Source organism: Andrographis paniculata, unplaced genomic scaffold, assembly GCF_009805555.1.
Source record: "Andrographis paniculata isolate CXL003 unplaced genomic scaffold, ASM980555v1 Contig69END, whole genome shotgun sequence".
Lineage (NCBI taxonomy): Eukaryota > Viridiplantae > Streptophyta > Magnoliopsida > Lamiales > Acanthaceae > Andrographis > Andrographis paniculata.
Genome location: NW_026137605.1, coordinates 5,695,202 through 5,708,710, shown reverse-complemented (window position 1 = coordinate 5,708,710; position 13,509 = coordinate 5,695,202). Strand labels below are relative to the sequence as shown.

General features: G+C 31.0%; 1 protein-coding gene and 1 non-coding gene across 2 annotated transcripts; both read left to right on the top strand.

Moving 5' to 3' along the window:
* Nucleotides 1-8,272: 8,272 nt before the first annotated feature.
* Nucleotides 8,273-8,653, top strand: LOC127263958 (secreted RxLR effector protein 161-like). The gene has a single exon (XM_051293280.1). The coding sequence runs from the start codon at nt 8,273-8,275 to the stop codon at nt 8,651-8,653; it is 381 nt and encodes a 126-aa protein (XP_051149237.1).
* A 4,447-nt stretch (nt 8,654-13,100) lies between these two features.
* On the top strand, nt 13,101-13,184 carry TRNAL-CAA (transfer RNA leucine (anticodon CAA)). The gene has a single exon. It is a non-coding gene; the product is annotated as a tRNA-Leu (tRNA).
* The last annotated feature ends 325 nt before the right edge of the window (nt 13,185-13,509 follow it).

Genomic DNA, 13,509 nt, shown 5'->3' with positions numbered 1-13,509 from the left:
TGGGTAGACTTGAATTCTACAAAGTTAAATAAATTTATGATTTGACATAATCGCCTCTGGAAATTTGAAAATAATATAATAAGGTGAATAATTGATAACCTCATTGCCTATTTATTAAAAAAATCAAAAAATTTTGAATTTGAATAAATTCGCATGTGCTTAATGCGGTACTTTTGGTATGGATTTTAGAGATTTATGGGGGTCTTAATGGTGTATTAAATATGTATCAACTTCTAACCCAAAAGTATTTTCAAATAATAAATTTTCTTGTGTTAATTGGTGAGTGTTTAGTCAAACTCAAGACATTTAATATTGAGGAAAAACTCGAGTAGAAGTGAATGCGAGTTTATGAGATCGAAAAACAAGGATGAGTTGCATTAAGACTAAAATTATAATAAGGACAATAAATTTAGAAAGTGAATCAATGGTGAGAGAATGTGTTAGAAACTGCGTATGAGAGAATGCTGCGTTAAAGTAATTACATTAGACTTTTGTTTGCTAATTGCATTTGCTCTTACCATGGTTTATTTTAGTTTATGGCTACTTAGTAAGATAAACGAATTTTCAATTACTAAACTAATGTTCCATCTTTGAAATCATTTTTATGACCGTTGAGCCGTTCTCCTTGACACCCGCAATTGATGAATTGAAAAATTAGTTAATTACCTTCCTTTTACTATATTTTCTTAAGTTAAATTGTGATCAAAAGACTGCTTTCATAGGAGGCCCTGGGTCTACGTACCAGTGTAGATATCCTCTTGGACCGTTCTATTTAGATTAGATAAGGTGACTTATATTTGCTTGTAACCAAAGTTAGTGTGAGGCAATTCACAAAACAATTATCTTGTGCATATGTTATTAATGAGTGTTGGTGAGATGGAGAATGATGGTACTTTACAAATGAATGTGATACCCCGGAGTTTGGCTGTTGCTTGGATGTGTGTCCATATAGATTAAGTGGATTGAATAGACTACTCATGTCAACAATGTGCCCATTTCTTTTCGAGAGCCCTACTGAAAGAACTCTAGAGTTAAGCATGCACTAGACTCGTGTTGACCTGTGAAGGCAGTCTACACACCCGACACACCCAGCTTTGCATGGCTTGTGGGTCGGGGTGTCACAGTTGGTATCAGAGCCGACTTGCGATAGCCCGTAGCCATTGACCGGACTGGTGATGGGCCTAGCAGTTGATGATCCCTTGCTTGTCCAATTCCCGTGTGTGGATGAGCCAGTATTAGGCCATTAGTTGAATAGAAGTTAAATGGATTGGATAGACTACTCATGTCAACAATGGTGCTAGAAAAGTAAACGGTGTGGGTGGCTAAGCACGCGACTTCTGTCATGATTGGTGCTAGAGAAATGAATAGTGAAATTGTGTTTTGTTACAAAAGACATACATTGACCCCTATTTATAGGCGCTAGTAGAGCTTCTAAAAGGTTAACAGTTATTGACAACTAACATCTAGTTGACACTTTGATTCTCATCCGTACAATCTAGCATATGCAAAAATAGTGTCGATCTTCCTCCTATGCGGGATTAAGGTAATTGACCTTTTGAAGGGAAAGCCAAGGCAGAGTTGATGTGTTTAGCCAAGAATAGCGACTTCTGGAAATCGACTAAGCAAACATGCCTAGCCCAATCTTTCATGAAATTGACTAAGTAAATGTGCCACTGAATTGATGCTTGTTTGAAACTTATACAATGATTAAACATGTTTACACACCTTCTCCTTTTGGGGTTTCTTTGGATTCTCATGGCTAACTTTTGATGGATCCATAATGTGAATGTATGAACAATCTATCAAGAAAGAGCTGGTGTTGAAACACAAATCTTACATATTTACTGTGTGCATTTTATGTTTAACATCAATTCAAACTTTGTACAAATTACATTCATTACAAAGTTTCATATTGTATGTCCCCGCCGCGCGGCTTCTCTCATGCATCTAATTTATTGTCTGTGTTATGATTTATATGGTGCAGAGAAGTAGAAGAAAAAGAAAAGGGGCCGATTATTGTAATGAATAGGGCATCCATTTCTTCTAATGCAACCCCATCAGCTGGTGCAAGTGGTAACCCTATGAACCTGATTATGCATGGTATATCCAAGTTGGTTTGTAGGGGAAATTATGATTTGACTCTATATCGAGTTGCTTTACGAATATATCCAATTTGTTTTGATTCTTTTTTTCCTTATTTAACATTACACAAGACTTATATCTGCATTTCCCTATGCTTTATGTTATACTTTTCAATCAAGATGCACCTTTCATTAGGAAAAAAGGACTACTATGAATCTATGTCTCTTTCTAGTTGGTAGAAAGTATTTACGAATGGGGATTTCAAAGTCATGCAAATATACTATGGGTATTTTATTCATTTAAATCTAAAATTTCAAAATAAACATATATATATTTTTAATATTTTAGAGAGCTTTGATGTAGAAAGAATTTCAAGTATTTTTTACATATGTGCTCTTATGCATTCTTGAACATGTTCATATTTTCAGTGACACCGACTTTTATCTTATATAAATCTCGTGTAACTGCTTTTTTAACTCTAAGATTCATCAAGGTGAAAAAACATATAGATTATAGAGGGATTGACATTATGAGTGCTCCATCTCAAATCAGATCCAATGGAAAACACTGGTAAGCCATTTTCTCCAATAATATTGTCTGTTGACTTCTCATAAGCACTGGTACCCTCTCTCTCTCTCTCAATGTACATGTTTTTCTAAAAACTCTAGTGTATTGATCATTCATGTTAAGTTTTAGTCTACTTCATTACATAATGTAGCTTGTAATCACATGGGAATGTGTAGTGCATGTTAGTTTAGGAAGAAAACATGATTTGTTAACTAAGTACCCATTTATAACCCACCAACATGTTGAGTACTCAATGACTACTTTTTGGGTGTTTTCTAGCCACTTTGCATATATTGAACCGAAGATCTATGCAGAGAAAGATTATTCTCTATGTGTTATGATACTCTTTGTTTGAGGATGTCTCAGGATGTTTCATAAAACTTCTGATATTTTTTCAGTACTTGTCATTTGCATTTCCTCCAAGATTGAAGCACTTAGCAGATAAAGAAATTCAAGTTGACGATATACATGTGGGCAGAGATGGCTGATCTCAGGAAATGATATGCATGTCTTTGTATGTACCTACATAAAAGGGAGTCGTTTTTACATTCAAATATATGATCAAAGTTGTTGTGAAAGAACAAAGTTGCAGTATATATGAAAGGCTTCAGCTAAACAATCTCTAAAGAATGAGCTAGTGAGTATCGTTGAAACAAAAATGTCATAGCTTCATTGAGTGCATTTTTATTTTGGGTAATTGTATAACACCCCTTGTGTTTTAGTGAAAATGCACAAAACACCTTATATTTTATTTATTGAGTGAAACCCTATTCGTCCAAAAATGATATTTGATTGTAAATATGAACTTAATTATGCAATTTTTATACAAATAAAAGAGGTAAATATATTCAATAGTCATTTTTAATATAATAAATAAGTAAATATTAATCCTCGATTTTATAGTTTTTTGGATATAAATTGTTATCTGATTTTTTACAAAAGCTATAAAAAATGAAAGATTGATCAATTATTTATTTATTTATTTTATTCAAAAAAGACCATTTAAGATATTTTACCTCTTTTATTTTATAAAACTTGTATAATTTACCAAATATCAGTTTTGGATGAATAGGGTGTTATAGGTAAACTTTATTGTAACACAAGGGGGTTTTACGTAATATATAATATACAAGGTATTTTCTGCATTTTTACTAAAAATATAAGGGGGTGTTATATCATTTGGCCTTTTATTTTTAACATCAGTTCAGACTTAGATGTTCATTGTATGTTCTTACAGCAAGGTTCGGAGGATGTGATCTATTGAGTATGGGTACAAGATAGATTCAACCTATTTGAAGTCTCTAGCTAGCTAGACGTGAAGCCACCAGGATTTTAATTTAATGGTGGAAATGGTCTTCTCCCAACCCAACAAACATAACAGTCGTGTAAATCTTCCAGCCAACAATCTTGGGCATTTTTTTTCACAATTTAGTGTTACATTTGATCAGATATTGTGCATTAATTATTATGTTTGGTTAATGCATGCTGGAATGAATGTGCAATGCTTGTTATTTATGTTTGAGTTTTTTTTTATTGGGATTGAGTGGTGGTATTACCTACTAGACTTGCTCAAACGGTTCAAACCGCCGATTACAATTTGTCAAAATATCAAATCGAAACAGAATATTTCAAATGACAATTTCAGTTACAGTTTGACGATTTTGATTACGGGGTTATAAGTTTGAACCTATTGTTTATTTATGTATATTTATTTCTAATATTTTTTTGTTTTATTTTGTAGCTTTCTAAATTTAAATTTTATTAAAAATAATTAATTCAATTTTGATTTTTTTTAAATATATATATTTATTATTTATTTATTGTGTAAAAGTCATATAAATAATAATTGATTAGATTGTTACAATATAAAAATAATTAAAAAATTAAATTTAACAAGTAATTAGATTGAATTTTGAATTAAAATAAATAAAAATAAATTATACAAATATTGATTTATTAGATAATAAGATAGTTTAATACTACCAAAATTTTACATACTCATCTCGGAAAATTACGTCGGAAATATTTCCGAACCTATTATAAGTCTTTTAATTAATATAAACAACCTTATTTATTTTTGGTCTTGGGAATCCCGATCCAATGTTGGAGGGACGTGAAGGTAGCGTGGGGATTCCAAGTCCTTTTAAAGGTTCAGAATACTCCGAAGAAAATTTCGAGCTTACATAGAAAAGGTTTCGGAATTTCCGAGGCCAATGTTTTATATATTAATATTTTTATTGAATATGATGAAAATACTTATGTGTATATTTATTCAATGTTATCTTCAGGATCAAATCTTATGGTATCTTTTAACTATCCGGTCCCAATACTGTCTGGGGACAACTTTCAGCACCGAAAAGAATCGGTATTGATTCATTTAGGCTGTATGGATCTTGATTTGACATTAAAGATAGACCAACCCCCTTCTCCTAGAGCATAAAGCACTGCAGATGAAAAGAAATTGTTTGAGAAGTGGGATAGGTCTAATCTCCTTATTCTAATAATCATAAAGAAAAGCAATCCAGAAATCTTTCGGGGCACGATATCTAATGATATTATTACTACCAATGATTTCTTTGTTGAAATGGAGAAACACTTTACCAAAGGCGATAAGGCGGAAATGAGTACTCTTCTCAAGAGTCTCATTACCATGAGGTATAACGGCAAAAAAACATAAGGGCATACATCCTGAACATGTCTAATACTGCTTCTAAGTTGAGGGCACTTAAGTTAGACTTTTCAGAGGACATGTTAATCATATTGGTTTTGCTCTCACTTTCTACTCAATACGATCAGTTCAAAGTCAGTTATAACTGTCAAAATGAGAAGTGGACTTTTAATGAGCTCATCTCTACTTGTTGAGAATGAAGAACGAATGAATCGTAATAAGACTGAGAAGGTATATGTGGTTGGTACCTCAAATGATGCAAGCGGCAATAAGAGAAAATATAAAGCCGTTAAGGTTGAGATGCTAAGGCTCATTTTCCAGTTTCAGCTCCTCAGGGTTTTCCTGAGAAGACTTGTTTCTTTTGCAAGAAAGTTGGACATGAGAAGAAGAATTGTACTAAGTTTCACGATTGGCGCGTGAAAAAGGGTACATTTTTTACTTTGGTTTGTTCTGAGGTTAATTTAGCTTCATTACCTCAAAAGATTTGGTGGTTAGACTCTGGATCAACTACTAACATATGTGTTTCAATGCAGGGTTGCCTGAGCTACCTAAACCCAACTGATGTTGAAAGACGCATTTACTTTGGAAATAGGGATTTAGTAGAGGTGGAAGTTGTGGGCATTTTCAAGTTGTTATTGAGTACTGAACATTTTCTTGAATTGCGAGACACTTTTATTGTACCGTCATTTAGACGGAATTTGGTTTATGTTTCTTATTTGGAAAAATTCGGTATCATTGTTCTTTTGGAAATAATAAATTTAAGTTGTCTTTAAATTCATGTTTTGTTGATTTTGGTATTTTTATGGTGAATGACAATTTATACCACTTAATACGGAAGCAAATCGTACTAAGCGAAAATTGCATGACTCTGGTTTATTGTGGCACAAACGTTTAGGTCATATTTCAAGAACCAGAGTTGAAAGACTCATTAAGGATAAAATCCTTGATTCCATAAATTTTTCAGACTTTGACGTTTGTGTCAATTGCATTAAGGGTAAACAGATCAAGGTTAAAAGGACATGTGCTTATCGAGCTACAAATGTCTTGAAATTGATACATACAGACATTTGTAAGCTTTTTCCCACTCTTTCGTGGAACGTTCAACAATATTTCGTTTCATTTATAGACGATTATTATCGATATGGTGATCTATACCTTATTAAAGAAAAATCTGAGGCACTGGACATGTTCAAAGCATTTAAGGCTGAATTTGAAAATGAACTTAGCAAACGCATTAAGACTATCATATCTCACCATGGAGGAGAATATTATGGAAGAAATGATGGCTTGGGTGAACAACGTCCATGTCCTTTTGCTGACTTTCTTAAGGAGTGTGGAATGGTCCCTCAATACACCATGCCCGGTTCACCTAGTATAAACGGTGTTGCTGAGAGAAGAAACCGTACATTGAAGGATATGGTTCGAAGTATGATTAGTCAATCTACTTTACCACCATCATTATCGGGAGAAGCACTAAAGATAACAGCCTACATCCTTAATCGAATGCCAACTAAGGCGATTTCCAAAACACCATATGAACTCTTGATTGGGCGCAAGCCGAGTTTAAATCATCTTAGAGTGTGGGGTTGTCCAACTGAGGCGAAGGCCTATAGGCCAACTGAACCAAAGCTAGCATCCCGTACAATGAGCAATTATTTTCTTGGCTATTCGTAACGGTCAAGGGGGTATAAATTTTATGATCCCACATCAAGAACTATTCTTGCGACGGCTACTGCCAAGTTCTTTGAGGATGTTGAATTTAGGGGGAGAAACACAATTTTAGACTTCACTTATGAGGATCAAGAAATCACTGATGTGATTGATCAAACACATCATGAGTTAGCAGCCATTCCAGCTCCCATAGAGTTTCAAAGTGTGACTGAGGAACCCGTTCATATAGAACAGAAACCTATGTATGTGGAACAAACTCAAAAAACTCAAGAAAATACAGTTCAAGAGCCAACTTAATTGCTTAGATGCACTAGAAAAAAAAAAAAAATGTCATTCCAGATGATTATGTGATATTTCTTCAAGAAAGTAGGGACAATGATGGCATGACTGAGGATGATCCAATTAATATTTATCATTCCATGAAGGGTCCTTATTCAGATAAATGGGTCGATACAATGCATTATGAGTACAAGTCAATGCAAGACAATAAAGTTTGGGAACTTGTCCCATTTCCAGAAGGTGCAAAACCCGTAGGTTGCAAATGAATCTTTAAAAACCAAACGGAATTCAAATGGTAATGTGGAGAGGTATAAGGCACGTCTTGTAGCTAAAGGCTATACACTCAGAGAAAGAGGATTCACTATAAAGAGATTTTCTCTCTGGTATCTTCGAAAGACTCTTTTAGGACAATTATGACTCTTGTGACACATTTTGATTTAGAGCTCCATCAGATGGATGTAGAGACAACGTTTTTAAATGGTGATATTGATGAAACGATCTATATGGTACAATCAGAAATTTTTTAGGTCAGTGATCCAAAACAAATGGTTTGTAAATTAAGAAAATCCATTTATGGGCTCAAGCAAGCATCTCGACAGTGGTATCACAAATTTCATCAAGTAATTCTTTCATATGGTTTTGAGATGAATATTGTTGATGATTTTGTTTATCAAAAATTCAGTGGGAGCAAATTTATTTTCTTAGTTTTGTATGTGGATGATATTTTTCTTTCCACAAATAATGTGGCCATGTTGCACAAAACTAAGAAATTTCTTTCGAGTAACTTTGAGATAAAAGATCTTTGTGAAACATCTTTTGTATTAGAGATCCAAATATATTGTGATAGATCTCGGTGTATTCTTGGATTATATCAAAAGAGCTATATTGATAAAATACTCAAGCGATTCAGCATGCAGAAATGCAAGTCAGGAGATACCCTTATAGATTAATGAGAGAAATTAAGTCTTAGCCATTGCCCTAAAGTAAATTTGGAAATTTGAGGAAATGAAAAAGATCCCTTATGCCTCAGCAGTTGGGAGCCTCATGTATGCACAAGTATGTATGCATCTAGATATTGCGTACATAGTCGGTGTGGTAGACATATACCTCAGTAATCCTGAATTGGATCACTGGAAGGCAGCCAGGAGGGTGATGAGATACCTGAAGAAAACTAGTAATCACATGCTCACACATAGGAGGTCAGACCAATTGGAGATCGTTGGATACTCTGACTTCGATTTTGTGGGATGCCAAGATAGTAGAAAATCTACATCTGGATATGTTTATATGTTGGCTGGTGGGACCATCGCTTGGCGTAGTTCCAAACAGACACTCGTTACTAGTTTTACAATGGAAGCTAAGTTTGTGGCATGTTTTGAGGCATAACAGCAAGCGATTTGGCTAAAGAACCTTATCACTGGGCTGCAAATCATTCCGATGGTCGAAAAATCAGTATAAAAATATAGCAAAAATTGAACTATTTATTTCTTAAAATGAATAGAATGAAAAAATCAAAACAAAAAAAAAATACTAACCATTGTGAGAGATTTGTCGATTCGTTTCCATCTTCTCCTAGGATGTAGGTACAGTGAAGTTAATACCTATTATACCATTACTATTAATTAGTTTTGAAATTATAAATATTATTATTGTTAATCTAGAATACCATGTTTCATAAATATTATAATTAATATAACCTCTTTTATAAAAATTATATGTATATATTTATTACGCTTATAAATGCGAAATGGGCCCCTATTTGCTCTGGACCTTGGCAGGCGCCCCTCTCGCCCGGGCCCAGGGCCGGCCCTGTTAATACCTTAGGCCATGTGCAATGCAATCAGTCTAAGAATTGTTCTTATATTTTATCTCGTTAAAAACTCATCACGTTCTTTCCTCATAATATAAAATGGTTTTTAAAATTTCTCTTTATTCCGCATCAATAAATTTATTATTTTATTTAATACAAAATTTATACAACATATATTTTAAAAATATTCTTCTATATATTATACTACTTTGCGTTTAAGTAAAATAATCTATTAAATAAAAACTATATATTATATTTAAATTATTATACTATCTGCATTCGATAAAGCTAGTAGATATTCATCTAATTCTAATCCAACAATACCATGCAGTGATAGTGATGATAATTCTCATATTATCAGTCCTCCAGTGTGACGGCATGTAAAAAGAAGAAAAAAAGAGTGTCAAGAAAATAGTCTAGTTCTAATAATTATGAAGAATATTTTGCTAGTATCAAAGCTAAAGATACACAAGTCAACAAATGGAGCAACAACAGAGAAAAATTCAAGCAAAAAACTATAAAATCTTTGAACAATTTGCTAGCAAAGGATCAACTAATTCCTAATGGAGAAGGACTAAGGAAAAATTGTTGAAAGAATTAATACAAAATGGTTAGATTTTTTTTCCTTCATTTAGAGTAATTTATATTTTATAATGTTTTATGATTATTTTAATATTGTATTTTATTTTGCTTTTAATTATGTAATATTTTATGCTTATTTGTAAGAAATGTAATATTTTAAATTTTTTAAAATTAATGTATAAATTTTTTATGAATGTATTTTTATTAAATTCTATCATTTTTAATAAAAATATTTAAATTTATTTTAAATATATCTTTTCTCTTGGGGGCTGTTTGGTTCAAGGATTTTTTTGATGGGATTGAGATTTTTGCAGTAGAATTTATATGTGATAGGATTTACTGTATTTAGATTTGGAATCCTATCCTGTGTTTGGTTGGGGGTGTTTGGTTTAAGGATTTTGATTTTTGATATTTTAAATGACGTAATTATCCTTCTACGGGTTTTATTTATTGTGATAAATTAAACTTTACATCTTTTTTTTCCGTAAACTTTATTTATTACTAAATTTAGTGTATTCTAAGAAAAAATAATTTAATACGATTTTCGATTAATAATAAAAGATATAATATATATTCATACAAAATATATACTGTAACATATAATCTATACACTAAAAAATACGATAATTTAATTATTTTTTATACTATCGACATTCTTTCTCATATTTAATATAAAAAAACAATTTAAACTAAAAATACAAAATTAATACACCATTAAAATAAATTTAAATTATTAATTGATATTTTAAATTATTAATTTATTTAAATTATCATTAGTAAAAGAATTAAATATATATATAACATTTTTATAAATAAGTATATGATTTGCAGTAGTATGCTTACATATAATATTATATTTTATAAAACCAATAAAATATAATTTGAATGTAAATTATATATATATATATTTAATATTAAAAATGAAAAGAAATATGATTTTTTTATGGGAGGGTATAATAGTAAAATAAAAAATGCAATGACATGAGATTTTAAAGTAACAGGGGTACACTATTACTAAAAAATCTTGTATTTGCAGGATTTTAAAATCTCATGCATTTAAAATTTAATTATCAATTTTATAACCAAACGTGGATTGATTAGAATTTTAAAATCCAAATCTCATGGAATCCCACCAAATCCACGAACCAAACAACCCCTTAGTCATTTTATTTGGTTTTTTTTTTTTTTTTTTTAATTTTGTTGGATAATTTTGCAACCATGTCACTGATGTTAAGGCTAACTGGCTAAGAACCGTGCACTGTTAGTACAGCTCTTATTGAACATAGAGAAAGAAGTAGGAATCAATTGCGAACAAGTTTAACATGCATATATAATCATAGAATGGAGTCATAAAGCACACCACCAGTAATCTCAACTTATAATTATCATTGCAAGAATAAATGCTCATTAAAAAAAAAAAAAAAAAAGTTTAAAAAAAAAAAAAAAAAAAAAGCTCTTACCAAATTTAAAAAGAGTAATCTCAAGAAAATTCCTTCTGAATAACTATTTACCCAAATGACCACTATTTAATCACTTCATGTGACGGATGATCTAACATATTTTTTACTCCCTCCGTTCTACATAATTTGTCTATATTTTTTATTTTCGTTTATTCTATATAATTTGTTCATTTTAGTTTTGGAAATATAATTATACACTTTAATCGCATTTTAATTTTAAATTTTTAAATTTTAATTAAACTATTTAGTTACATTAAATCTTAATCTATAATTATATTTTACTATACAATAATTATTTTTACTAATACACTTCTTAATTACTTACTAATTATACTTTACTTAAATTATCGTATCTACGATAATATACCCAAGTTGCATTGGACGGAGGGAGTACTTATCTGATGCCATGAAGAAGTTTCACTTGTGTGTTTGTTTGGAGGTTTGAATTTTGAGTTTGGATTTGAATAGTAAAAATCTTGAATTTGAATAGTTATATGATGCGATATAAATAAGTGTTGATGTGATGTTTTAAATGTAAAATTTGATTTTTAGAATAATATAAAAAATAAAAAATAAATATTTGATTTGATGTTTTTAGGGAAAAATTTTAGATAAATAGTTGATTTTTCATTGAATGGGATATAACCTATTAAAAAATGATGGATTGCATTGCATGTATAGCCAGCCAGCCAGCGAGCCAGTCAGCCAGAGCAACACCAATGGTAACGACCTAAAACAGCCTCCAATGCTTATTTATCCAGTCAGAAATAGAATGATGAATTTTTAAACTTTACTTCATACGTAATGATCAAAATACAAAGTCAAAAAAATACTTCCTCCGTCCTATAACAAAATATCCATTTATTCATTTTAGTCCGTCTCATATCAAAGTATCCATTTCTTTTTTTAATAACCGTACTATCTACCTAACATTACAAATTCCCTTACAACTTACAATATATTACATAAATGTCATTGTCTTTATATCACACATACTAATAAGGTTATTTTAGTCATTTTTACATTATTCCTCCTATATCGTAATATAATACTAATATTTCTAAAACTACGTGCAAAAAGCAAATGAATATTTAGTTTCGAGACGGAGGAAGTAGGAAATAGAAAGATAGAAATTGAGAAAAGAAAAACAAATTTAAAAATATCAATGACATGGCAAAGAAAGAGAATGAGTGGGGAACCAAAAAGTACAATGAGACTAGCTTCTTCAGCCATATTTTTATATTTCAGCCTGGAAATAAAGGTCACGGCCGGTATTTATTTTTAAAATATAATTAAAAAAATAATAATAAAATAAAAAAATAAAACTTATTTAATTAATGCAAAGGCTTCTACAAAAATGCTACTGCGGCTTGCTCTGGAAACCTTGCAAGCCCCTTCGATGATCTCCAGTACAGTACCATCACTCACCTCGATAACTTAATAAATAAATAAATCTATTTAATTAAAATCAATATATATAACAAGCATAAGCATGTCATCAACTGTAGTGTAACTTATTATATTATCAACCAGCAAGTATTGGATCCCTTTCTTCAATATAATGCAGCTGGCTTCATCTTAGCAAGATCTCATCCATCGTACTTTCTCTGTCTCAGATATCATGTCTACGTTGCCGTTTCTGTCCGTCCCGCATATTATGTCACTTTTTTTTTTGGAAAATGATTACACACTTTAATATCATTTTAAATTTTTTAATTTTATTTTTAAATTTTAATTAAACTAATTAGTTATCTTAATTTTAATTTAAAATTATTTATATTATAGGATAATTATTTTCACTAATATATTCTTAATTATCTACTAATTACACCCCTCCTAAAATACCGTGTCTACAGTGTAGCAGATACTGTGTCTAGGGAGTCGGAGGAAGTATATATTTGCATTTGCGCCAATGCATTGTGTATTCTATGCTTGGTCCAAAGTATTTAAATAAATATATTTATCTTAGATAAACATCTTAGTCAGGATGGCCGAGTGGTCTAAGGCGCCAGACTCAAGTTCTGGTCTTCGTAAGAGGGCGTGGGTTCAAATCCCACTTCTGACATTATTGATTTAATTTATTTTTATTTTAATGGATGTCATATCTTCATTTTGAACCATCGACATTCATATTAGAAAAGGTATTTTTTTTTTTTGAAACAAATTAGTGTTTCGATCATAGTTTGAGACATTCTTATGATACTTTTTTTTTTATCATAACTTTAAAAATTATTTTGTGATAATGTATTGTGTATCGAAACACCAACGAGAAAATAAATTGTCTCAAAATAAGTTCCGAAAATTATTCTGAGAGTTTAGATTATCGCAAAAAAATATTTCACAAGTATGAATTGACTTGAAACAAGTCACGGAAATAATCCTTAAATATA